This window comes from Montipora foliosa, chromosome 12 (genome assembly GCF_036669935.1).
Source record: "Montipora foliosa isolate CH-2021 chromosome 12, ASM3666993v2, whole genome shotgun sequence".
NCBI classification, from domain to species: Eukaryota; Metazoa; Cnidaria; class Anthozoa; order Scleractinia; family Acroporidae; genus Montipora; species Montipora foliosa.
The window spans coordinates 4,971,647-4,984,146 of record NC_090880.1 but is presented as its reverse complement, the minus strand read 5'-3'; the positions used below and the strand labels follow the sequence as shown (position 1 = coordinate 4,984,146).

The 12,500-nt window shown below is 37.8% G+C and overlaps 1 protein-coding gene across 8 annotated transcripts in view; it reads right to left on the bottom strand.

Moving 5' to 3' along the window:
- LOC137978477 (MAM and LDL-receptor class A domain-containing protein 2-like) overlaps positions 1–12,500 on the bottom strand; it is a 359,940-nt gene that overhangs the window by 274,922 nt on the left and 72,518 nt on the right. For 7 of the 8 annotated variants that reach the window (XM_068825420.1, XM_068825425.1, XM_068825419.1 and 4 more), the window contains 6 exons: positions 9,511–9,667; positions 7,489–7,661; positions 7,169–7,201; positions 2,171–2,327; positions 1,555–1,727; positions 1,197–1,271 (listed from right to left, as the gene is read on the bottom strand). In XM_068825420.1, coding sequence (XP_068681521.1) covers positions 1,197–1,271; positions 1,555–1,727; positions 2,171–2,327; positions 7,169–7,201; positions 7,489–7,661; positions 9,511–9,667 — 768 coding nt within the window. The remainder of the gene's footprint in view (positions 1–1,196; positions 1,272–1,554; positions 1,728–2,170; positions 2,328–7,168; positions 7,202–7,488; positions 7,662–9,510; positions 9,668–12,500) is intronic. The other variant, XM_068825421.1, reaches the window with a different exon arrangement.

The following is a 12,500-nucleotide window of genomic DNA, read 5'->3' as shown; positions in this document are numbered from 1 at the left end:
GAATCCTCTTGACGGCTTCTTTAACTTTCCCGACTTCTGCTTTCAACTTTGCTCTATCACATGACTTTAGTGATGGTAATCCTACCCTCTGTTCCAGACGCATCAATTCTAGAATCTTGTAACGGAGAGCATCGAGCTCAGGGGTTCATCTCCCGTGGCTCTTCAGCTGGAGATAAAATGAGTTCCCTTATAATAACGATAAAATAATATATTTATATTGTGCCATTTCTATAAAAATAATCAAATGCAAATCATCTTCAGCTGATGTGTTGTATTTACCTCGGTGTTCTTCTTGGGTAACAGGTGTTGTTTCATAATCTGGTGTATCTGTTGCAACATGCTCTATAGTTCCAGTTCCGCGATACCTCTTACTCTCACAAACGTTTGCTCTTGTTTCACTGTCGCTAGCCACTTCTCGGTCATAATCTGACGTACGTGATCTGCTAATCCCTGCTCGGTAACTTCTCTTGGCTCTTTGTTGGTGTCCTTTCTCTGGTTCAATCCAGATGTAATTTTTTTTTTTAAACAACCGTTTGTCGTCCTTCTTTGACCAGCAGGATGACGACTAGGCCTGTGCTCCTAATCCACAGGACACCTGCTGGACGTGGCACTTCCCTAAAAACTCCAGTACCTTTAACATCGCTATGTTGAGATTCAATATTTGGCATTCAGATACAATTGTGGTTTAAGGTCTCCACCTAACAGTAGTTTTATCGTGCTACCACCACTAGACAGATTTCCATCGACGTCTCAAAAAGCCTTCAGATCAAATATGTGAACTTTTTTTATATATTCTCTATCATTTGTTGTTTCATTTATAATTAATATTAGACCCTTTAAACTTTTTTCTTAAAAGCTAAAATCTTACTGGCCAAATCAATTTCCAGTTTGGCTTTGAGCCCAGGCCTGCTCCGTTGTTATATATAAGTTAGGTGTCCTCGAAAATACTCACTGCGACTTACATGATTATTTTAAAGTGTTTGGTTGCGCTATTTCTTACACCGTCCTCTTCTACATTAATTCACTCATATCAAACGATCTCCAAGTTAGCAAACGTTGCGTTCCTCTCTACGGTAACTATGGTCAATAAATCCTTATTTTTTTTTGTAAGGAAGAACAGCTTCTGTGGTCGAAATAAGTATTGCCTTTCTAATTAAGCCCAGTACCACAGCTAATGTAACAGATTAAATACTTACTAGGTGCCGGGGTAGTGCTTGGTCGTTGAGTTGTTGATGATCTCAAGGGCGTGTATGGAAGCAATGTGGCGTTCCCTGTAAGAAATAATAGCAAAGAGAAGAAAAGCACAGATCATCTAATCTTCTACTTAAGGGGATGGAGACCCTATTAATGAATGCAGCCGGGACGAGTAACAGATCATCCTCTGCAAGAATGCTATTGAACACACGATCATCCTCTCAATCAATCAATAAATCAATCTGCCTTTTGTTAAATTCGGCCTCAAAATTTAAACAGGACGTAAAAGAGGTGAATGTACTAACGTTAGTGACCAAAACAGATTTCAGCAAGGTCGTCAAATAAGGTAGACCGGCTTACCAAGAGGCAAAAACGAGAACGATAAGTGAAATCCATTGTATTGAACACTCCCATCCGTATGAAAAAACAACACAGCAACTGTGTCGTTAACAAGCACGCTCCTTCCGGTTTGCTGACCGCAGTACTTGCCAATAATGCGATTGCTACCATCAGTAATCCTTAAATAGTCATACCTAAAGTAAAAACGTTAAAACCAAATTAAAATCTTTAAGAAGGTGAACAGGTGCAAAAAAAAAAACAACAACAACAAATTTCCTAGTCTTAATTAAAAAATGTATGGAACAGTGTTACACGTACTAAAAGCACTCGAAGGTATGGTAACGAATGTACATTTGTGAGGTTCACAAGGCATGTAGATTAATACCAGCAACATTACGGTTAATACAAAATATTCCTTCTTTTATTGGTTTGTTGAGATCCCAACAAAATTCTCTCTCTCTCTCTCTCTCGCACTACACTTGCGCGGAGTTACATGAAGAAAATCAACATTTTTATCATTTGTGTCAATTTTTTCCGATCACTAATCTCCAATGTACTCTTGCTTCCATGGCAAAGATAAGGAGGTAGATCCAGCTAATTTTCAAAGTAAGTTCGAGGCTAAGGTTTTCGTACTCACCCGCAATTCGTATGGTATTCCAAGTGAAAAAAGTTAAAGTAAATGACCAACTCCTGGTAGAAAGGAATAGGAACCCGATTAACACAATCCAGGTTTCTTTGATAGTTGCTAGGATATCCTGGACTTCTCAGGGTGTCGTTTTGAAAAGAACCACAACCTGAAAAAATTAATGACGACCATGATGATTAAGATAGTATCTTTCATTTCCTTTGTCAATGTTGTTCTTTCCCATTCAAACCAGGATCCTGACAATAAAATGATCGTTTGCCTAAGCAAGACATTTTGCCTTGGACACCGAACAGTCAACATGAACGACTTTGAAACTAAGCGAGAGAGAAATTAAAATTATAAAATTAAAATGCAAATAAAGTTAAAAGAAAACAAACATATCGTTCGTTATGAAAGACTTAACTTCCGCAACTTTTAGCTATGATATGTCAGTGATTTGGCGAGAGGCTAATTGGAGCCAGCGATGCTTTTCAAAGAAGGAATCAAAGGTGCTAACCCTGCAGAGTTAGGAGAACTGTTCTTCACGCTTAAAAGCACACCCTGGAACACTTTACACGGCGCTGCGGAGAGCCAGAGTTACCATATTTTATTGTACTGTTCCACTGAGAAAAGAAGTCGAGATCATCGCAGTTAAAAAGCAACTTAGGCAGTTGCGAAGTTAGCATGAATCAAGAACCCAGGCGTGATTGTGTGATTTCGCTGCACTGCTCTAACCAACTGGGAGCTGGTTATTTGTGAGGTCGAGTTATACACCTTTTTCCAAAATGACTGGCATTTTAGTATTACTTTGCTTGCTTGTAAATTAGCTCTTATTATCTTTTTTTTTCTAAAAAGCCTATTCTTGAGTAGCTACGATCAAGACTTCTGTATCCTTCTTTAACGGGAAAGTAGGGTCTAGAAAAAAGTTTCTTTGAATCGAAAGTTCTTTACCTGTATTGTCATACTTGACCACTCACTTGGACTAAATATGTTTAAAGAGCCAACAATCTCGCTTCAAAAATAGGCCAATTTAAATTGAAATCCACCATCTTTGTTTTTGTGTATGCAAACGAGGCTATGACGTAGCAATAGTCAAGGGTTTCTCCGGATGACCAAATGCACTTGAAGACAGGCGAGGAGGGCAATATTTTGTAGACTTGAATCTTAATCTAGACGCTAAATTGTATTGATATTGGCTCCACCTCTGAACAGATTTACCTCGTGGTCGTAAAATAGGGTTTTATATGTGAGTTATATGCAAGGGTTTTACAAAGCGAAAAAGAGCTTGTAGTGCTATCCCGTGCTCATTGCTATGAAATAAATGCCTGGAAATCAAGTTTAACCTCTCTACCGTGGCCTTCTACAAGAACCCTGTTACAACTTCAAAACAAACGATCGATTTATATATTTCCATCAAATGGTAAGAGTAAATCGTTTCAGTAGTTTCTAAACTGCTAACAAAATTTAACCACATTTCAAGTTACGTTTATTAGCGCGTAACAGTGAAAGTCGTCTATATATGGCTATATTCAGTTTTCGCGCTCCCATATAATATTATTTTGGACTAGTTGACTGAGATTTCCGTATGAAGCGAATGTCACCAAGACAAATATTCATATACCTGAATATCCCGCTTGAAGTCCTCCTCGGTAAAATGACAGACCCGAACAGACAATATAGCAGTCAGGTTTTCAGGTTTGAGGAATCCATCCACGATTTATTTTCGCCGGCCAACTTTTCTTTAAATTTTAATTTTCCGGTGTAAGCTTCGTTTTTTTTTCATTTCTCTGCGTCTTCTCAAGTCTAGACATGTGTCTAGTTTCATCCGTATCGAAAGCGTACACCCCAACAGCAGTAATTGTTGATGTGAAAAAGCCATTGAGCAACATCTGAAAGTTTCGTCAGCTTATTCTAAATTAAACGCTTCCCCGTGTGAAAGCAAACAAATGCGCTTGCTGAAGCATCCTAGACGGCTGTCGCTGAAGGAAGAAAGTGAAAGAGGTACACTTGTGAATATTTCTTTGTCGCATTTTCAAGGATTTTGTCTTTTACATTTGCTCGGGCTTATTTTTACCGTCTAGTTTGATTGACTAGAAAATCTGTAAATATTGAGTGACTTGAGCTTCTGTCGCACATATGGCCTACATGGCCTACTACCTATTGAACCACAAGATTGCTTACCATTGTTCATTATACATTTAATTTGAATTTCTCGAAGCAGAAAGGTCACACAACATCCAGAAAGTGATCGGGGATCGAAGAACGTGGTAAGGTCGAACACGTTTGGTGACTATTGCTACGTCATAACACGTCATATCCAAGATGGCGCTCTCCAAGTCACGAAAGAGGCAACTTAAAAGTGCTCTTGTTACATTTAAACAGGGAACTGGACAAAACGGCAATTATTTTCGAATTACTGGGGAACAGTTTTCGTAATTTAAAGGAACTTTTTTCTAGTCCGTACTTTCCCTTTAAAGAACCCATTTGGAAGCCATCTCCTTGACTTGGAGATCAATTTTCATTTTCTCTCCTAAATTAAGCGACGCTCAATTTGACATGTGACATGGCCGCGATAAGACGTGTTCCTTCGACCTGCTGTTTGCCGACGCTTATTTTAGCATATCTATTCTTCTTCAGCTGGAACGTTTATTTGAGTCAACCCTATTCGGATTTGTTCTTCAATGCAGCGCCTTTTTATAGGTTTTATTCTTCTAGGAGCCTTGGTTTTATCCACCTTTATCTTCATGCATCGTTTCAAGAGAGACGCCATCTTAAGTTGTCAGTCCGTGGCAGGACTTATTTATCATCTCGGATAAGTTACTATCCGAATTCTTCATCTTTCTTCCATCTTACAAGAATAATTAGAAGTGGTGATATAAGTACGAATCCCGGTCCTGACAAGTGTCCTGTGTGTAATAATACAGTTGCAAAGAACCATCGTGCTCTCTCTTGTGACACATGTAACCAGTGGTGTCATATCAAGTGTGGAAAGGTTAAACCTAGCGAGTACAAGAAACTACAACTTGTCGACAATCTCTCTTGGAATTGTCCCGCCTGTTCACCGCTACCTTTAACGACACCGGCTTGTTTACATCATAGTTTTAAATTTTCACCTTCAATTGGACGAGATAAACATTCGCTCGACTGCATAGTACTGAATGCACGCTCTCTTCGTAAGGAGTTAAGGAGTTATCTTGCTAACAGACGACACAGAACTGTGATTGATGGATTTGCTTCCGACTGGAGATATGTCCCTTCTGGTGTTCCACAGGGATCCATTATTGGCCCTCTCCTCTTCCTCATTTTTATAAATGACATTGCTGACGATATCAGCACTGACACAAATATCCCCCTTTATGCAGATGATGCTAAATGTTATAGGAAATTGCTTGTTCCAGCTGACCAAGCCATTCTTCAGTCTGACCTCAATACAATTGTAGATTGGAGTGAGTTATGGGGAATGTCTTATAATGCCTCTAAATGTAAACATCTTAGTCTTACGAAAAAGCAAAAGCCGTTAGAAACAACATATTTTCTTGGAGGCAATATATTATCTAAATCTGCATGTGAGAAAGACCTGGGTGTTTTAGTTAACAGTAAGCTCTCCTGGCATGATCACATTGTAAACAAAGTAAATAAAGCTAATAGAGTGCTACGACTAATTAGAAGAACTTGTGGAACCCACGCTAATACTGATGTAATCAAAAAGCTTTATATTCATCTTGTTAGACCTCATCTTGACTATGCTTCACAAGTCTGGTCTCCCCATCAGGCCTATTTAAGCAATATGATTGAAGGTGTACAGCGTCGTGCTACCAAACTTATGGTTGGAAGCAAGTTATCATATTCTGATCGTTTATTGAAAACTGGCCTCATGTCACTTTCTTCAAGAAGAATTTACTTGGATCTGCTTTTCCTATTTAAATGTCTACACGGTCAATATGACCTTGATGTGTCTGGTTATCTTCAATTTTATGAACTCGAATCTTATAATTTAAGAAATACTGAACTAATGTTTAAAAGTATTTATGCTAGAACTGACACATTCAAGTACTCTTTTTTTCCTAGAGCTGTACGTTCATGGAATAAGTTACCTTTATCTCTTAAAAAAAGTGACTCAGTCTCTAAGTTCAAACAAGAGTTAAAGTTGTTTTGTCTTCAGATCGATCGCCATGACTGATCTTACATTCTTTTTTTTTTTTTTTACTTTTTAATTAATCTATTAATTAATTTTTATTTATTTAATTAGTACTATTATTATTATTATTATTTTTATTTTATTTATTATTATTATTTTTTTGGTAGCCTACACTTGTTAGGGAAGTTCATTCCTGTTTTGTGGGTTTCCAACAGCATACTTGTTTTTTAGTGTCATAGTTAAGTATTTGCATACTTGTAATTTGCTTCTTTGCTGTGAAATAAATAAAGTAAAGTAAAGTAAAGAATCCTCTTTTGCTATATCTGATTTTTGTTGAAAAAGCTTTCCACGTAGCGCTTCTCCTTCCAGTTCCTTAATTTCTCTTCTTTCCTCCTCTTCTGATAATCTTGGGGATTCTGTTTTTCAATTAAAACCTCCTTCAAAGCAGCTTGAAGCGTTCACTGTGTGCTTTCTCTGAGGAAGGATTTTCTCTCCTTACACAACTACCCATGGTGTAATGCCCGTTTTTCACATACCCCTATCAGTCTTGGGTCAGTGATGAATTTTATCAAATTTTCAGCTATTGATTTCGGAATACATTTATTTATTTAAATATGCTGCAGTGACGTATCACTTTGTTACATCATTATTTTAAACTGCTTGGTAGCGCTATTTGCTTCAAAGTCTTCCTCTACATTAATTCGCTCAAATCAAACGATCTCCAAGTAAGCAAACGTTGTGTGCTTCTCTACGGTAACTATGGCCAATAAATCCTTCTTTTTAAAAAGACGAACAGCTTCTGTGGTTGAAATAAGTATTGCCTTTCTAATTAAGCTCAGTACCACAGCCAATGTAAGAGATTAAATACTTACTAGGTACCGTGTATGGAAGCAATGTGGCGTTCCCTGTAGGAAATAATAGCAAAGAGAAGAAAAGCACAGATCATCTAATCTTCTACGAAAGGGGATGGAGACCCTATTAATGAATGCAGCCGGGACGACTAACAGATCATCCTCCACAAGAATGCTATTGAACACACGATCATCCTCTAAAAAAATCAATAAATCAATCTGCCTCATGTTAAATTCGGCCTCCAAATTTAGACAATACGTGCTCAAGGAGGTGAATGGACTAAAATTAGTAACCAAAAAAGGATTTCAGTAAGGTCGTCTTATAAGGTAGACCGGCTTACCAAGAGGGAAAAACGAGAACGATAAGTGAAATCCATTGTATTGATCACTCCCATCCGTATGAAAAAACAACACAGCAACTGTGTCGTTAACAAGCACGCTCCTTCCGGTTTGCCGACCGCAGTACTTGCCAATAATGCGATTGCTACCATCAGTAATCCTTAAATAGTCATACCTAAAGTAAAAACGTTAAAACCAAATTAAAATCTTTAAGAAGGTGAACAGGTGCAAAAAAAAAAAAACAACAAATTTCCTAGTCTTCTCTACTTGGTTTCAATGAAAAAATGTATAGAACAGTGTTACACGTACTAAAAGCACTCGAAGGTATGGTAACGAATGTACATTTGTGAGGTTCACAAGGCATTTAGATTAATACCAGCAACATTACGGTTAATATAAAATATTCCTTCTTTTATTGGTTTGTTGAGATACCAACAAAATTCTCTCTCTCTCTCGCACTACACTTGCGCGGAGTTACATGAAGGAAATCAACATTTTTGTCATTTGTGTCAACTTTTTACGATTACTAATCTCCAATGTACTTTTGCTTCCATGACGAAGATAAGGAGGTAGATCCAGCTTATTTGCAAAGTAAGTTCGAGGCTAAGGATAGATATTGTTTCTTTTAGTAAGTCCTTGAAAGGCAATTTTATATATAAAATATATTTGGATGCAGAAAACTGAGGCAAATGGAAACTGTTCTTTGAACTTGAGTTAAAGGCCTTCGGCGGACAAACAGTTCTTACTGGCAATCTTAACGCAAATTACTCCAAAAATATTAATATTTGGCAGAAATTAATTTCGAAGACCGAATAATTTCAGAGAATTACTTTCTCAACCAAAGCTTGCGGTATAATTCGCTGATTAGAATTGACTACCGCCCCGTTTACTACCCTGAGTGGCATTGTACAGATAATACAATGGTGAAACATTTAAAGGGCGATTCCAATAATTTTCTTTCTCTCACAGAATTGCAGACTAGGTACGGAATACCAGTTTGCCCTCTTAAGTACTGCAGAACTTTGTCCACAATTAAACTCTTATGGAAAACACATCAAAACAGCTTTGCAACCAATGATCTTAAAAACAAGTATGAAAGTTTTTCAACTAAACTACTGAAAGCTCAAGAAGCAAACAAACTAGTTTAAACAAAACTTATATCAAGGAAAAATGTACCTCCTAGGCAGGCTCAGCAGAAATGGGTAACGGAATGTGGCATAGAAGACGAAGAATATGTTGAATGGCATGATACTTACCAACTAGCTTTCAAGTGCAGTACAAGCACAAGACTTCTCGAATTCCAGTTCAAGGTTGTGCACAGACGAGTAGCAACTAACGAATTCTTAGTTAAAATCGGCCTACAAGACTACCCAAACTGCTCCTTTTGCAAAGATGAACCAGGAAAACTTATTGACCTCTTTTGGTCGTGTCCCAAAGTGACCGCTTTTTGGACCTTCTTAATACAACCCTTTATTTCGTCTCAGATTATTAGGTTTGATGCCAGACTCCTCCAAAAATCATTGTCAAATGAATTTTTGCTTCCTTTTAGCAAGACATTATATCTGGATTTGTAAAAACAATAAAACGCTACCAAAGGTAGAAGGCTTTTTCAGATATCTTAAGTCGATCTATTTATTTGAACAAAAGGCTGCGGGCACCTTACAAACGAAGTGGGACTTACTGAAAACTTTAATTTAGAAAACCCCTCTTTTTTCTTGCTTCTTTTATTTTGATAAGTCCCTAAACCAATAAATCCTTCACTGCCTTTCAAAACAGCCTTACAACCGACAGCCGTTAAGCTGTAATGCTTTGATTTCCTTTTCTTGCACGACACGCGCGCTTAAAAGTTACACGAAGGAAATCAACATTTTTTCACTTCTACAGTTTTTATGTTTTTCATTAATGCTCCAGCGCTAGAAGACTAGACACTTAACACAACTTTTCAGTATGGTAAAGCGAGTATGTAAGATAGACACGAGGTTATTTAGCCTAGAGTGTTGACGAAGCAGTGTTTTTGTACTTACCAACAACTTGACGCGTATTCCAAGTGGAAGTAATTGAAATAAATGACTAGCTCCTTGTCGCAAGGAATAGGAACACGATAAACACAATCTGTATTACTAGGATAGCTACTAGGATATCCAGGACTTCTAAGAGTGCTGTTTACGACAGAACCGCAATCTGACAAAAATAACAAATAAATAAGTCAATAACAGTAAAAGGTGTAAGAATTCGTGGGATAAAAGCTAATCTTTATACGATCAACCTGTTCTGGGTGTTCGTTTACTTGTAAATTATTTATTTATTTATTTATTTATTTATTTATTTATTCATTCTGGATTTTTCCATTATTTTTCCTGGAAAAATTTGTGGAAATTGAATCCGTGACAACTTAGTTTTGTTTGAAACCAAAAAAGACGAGATACGAGTGCTGTGGGGAGCAGTGTCTGCACAGTGGTGACAGCAATGTGTCCCGAGTTCAATTCCCAGAGTCAGCATCATGTGTGGGCTTTGTTGGTTGGTTCTCTACTCTGCTCCAAGACGTTTTTCTCAGTGTAAACCGCTTTTAATTTACCCTCTCCTTATGAACCAATGTTTGATTTCAGTCGATTGAAGTTAACTTAATAACTGCAATTAGTAGGTGAAGAGCAACCTGGTGGGGGTAGTACTAATAAAGCCTTTATCATGCACTTTATTAAAACTTCAGAATGCATATTAAAAATACCGCATAGGGAGCAAAGCGTGGTCTATGGGGTCTATATGTCTATACATATTTACAAATAGTTACTTAATTACAGTACATTAAACTACCAATAAAGAACTACGAACTATCTAAAACTAACTAAAACTAGCCCTAATACTACTTAACTTGGTATAAAACATTTTTAAAAACAAAAATCCTAAAAAGAAATGAGAACTTTTATGCTGATAAAGAATTAATAAAGAATATGGTACTCATAAACTAATTTAAGTTTTTAAGAAAAGACAATATATGTATGCATATACACAAACACGTCTTCGTCAAAGCACACAAAAGAACAAACCACTACATGTACATTATCACCAAGAAAATCTTGGATAACATAAAAAAGGCAGTCACACAAACCACAAAGTTAAACCCCTGGAAGAGTACATCAAATACCGGTAACATAGAATGGTTTTAAACCATACCAGATAAGTACAAGGAAAGGTTACGTTTATACAAACGTTGGCCGTGTAGCACTTATATTTTAAACAGAGTTATCTGAATAGAGTGTAATGTGAAGTGCTAGATTTTAATCCAATATGAACCAAGTGAGCGTTAGCCCTACTGATGGAAATGGGCCCACACAAGGACAGAGAAAAACTCTGACCAGGGTGGAAATTGAACCCACGACCTTCGGGTTAGATCTCCGCCGCTGTACCGACTGAGCTACAAGGTCAGACGGGAGCAGGCCGTGGAAACTGAAGATGTTAAAGTCACGGCAATGAACATGTACAAGTACAAGGAAAGGTTACGTTTATACAAACGTTGGCCGTGTAGCACTTATATTTTAAACAGAGTTAACTGAATAGAGTGTAATGTGAAGTGCTAGATTTCAATCCCAGATAAGGACCAGATAAGGACCAGATAAGGACGAGTACGCGTTTATAAGCTTCAACGTGTGTGACTTCTATCCATCTCAGAGCAGTTCCACATTAAAGCACTTGACCACGCCAATTCACCAGGATTGCTAAACAGGATCACCACATTATTAAGCTGAAAAAGTCGTTACTCTACCACCAGAACTCACATTTGGGGAAAAAAAGAAGACTGAGGACATGTTCGACGTAACGATGGGTTCATTTCGACGGAACCGAAACCTGTGAACTTATTGGTGCTTACATGCTTTCTTTAATCTGCGCCAAAATTCAAAGACGAAGTAGGCCTCAACCGCAATGGCAGTCTAGCAGAGTGTAAAGCCACACCGAAAGAGATGGAAAAAGAACAAGAAGTAAGAAATGTATTCGAATCCAGAGGCCTTAAAATCACAATAGAAGCAAACAAGAAAACCTTGAATTTCCCAGACGTAACTTTTGACCTCACAAGTGGAACCTACAAACCATTCATGAAACCAAACAACAAATTACTGTACGTCCATTGACAGAGAAACTACCCTCCATCACTCTTAAATAACATCCCAGAGAACATTAATAAGGGGCTAACCAGTAACTCATCAAACCAGAATTGAAGTTTTCGACAAAGCAATTCCCCCTTACTAAGAAGCATTTGACGAAATCGGATATAACCCCAAGCTTATCATCTGTAATCACCTGCAATAACGATCTAAGTACCCGCAACAAAAGCAACGAATTAGCGAGTTCATGCCCCCACAGGAACAGATAGCAGACAGCGTACAACAGTTTATAAGCATCACAATTTAAAGGCATTATGGCATACCCTTGGAAATACTCTGAAATGTAATTAATATTCTCTTAAATCAGTTGAGGACTTCAGGACTGATTCATCCTTTTACTGCTACAGGTCTGTGCCATATGATCAAGGAATGACCACACTCATCAGGCAACTTCAACGAATGACCGATAAATTGAAATGCTGGCGGTATAGAGAAAAGCATGAGTTACAATCGTGTTTATAAATGCGTTGGATTATTTCAAAGCTCTGTTTCCGTGGTATGAACTTGCAAATTCGTTGTTTCTTTTGCGGCTATATAAATCTACTCGGTAAGCTACACGTATAACCGACCGGCCGACCGACCGACCGACCTATCTGTCCCTCTGCTGAAATTCGTAGTGAGCTTTGTAGTGTTATTAGCAACGGATGGCCTGGATTAACGCAACCTTTCTCATGATTCTCCTCGCGTCCGCCATTACTTACATACACACACAATGCCAAGTAACCTGGCATTCTGGCACAGGGTTCTCACAACACTACATCCCAACCTAACCTCAAAAGAACAGTCCAGCAATTCATAACCTACTATAAGTACTCTACCCTAACTATGAAAAACAACAACACTACCAATGTCATAAT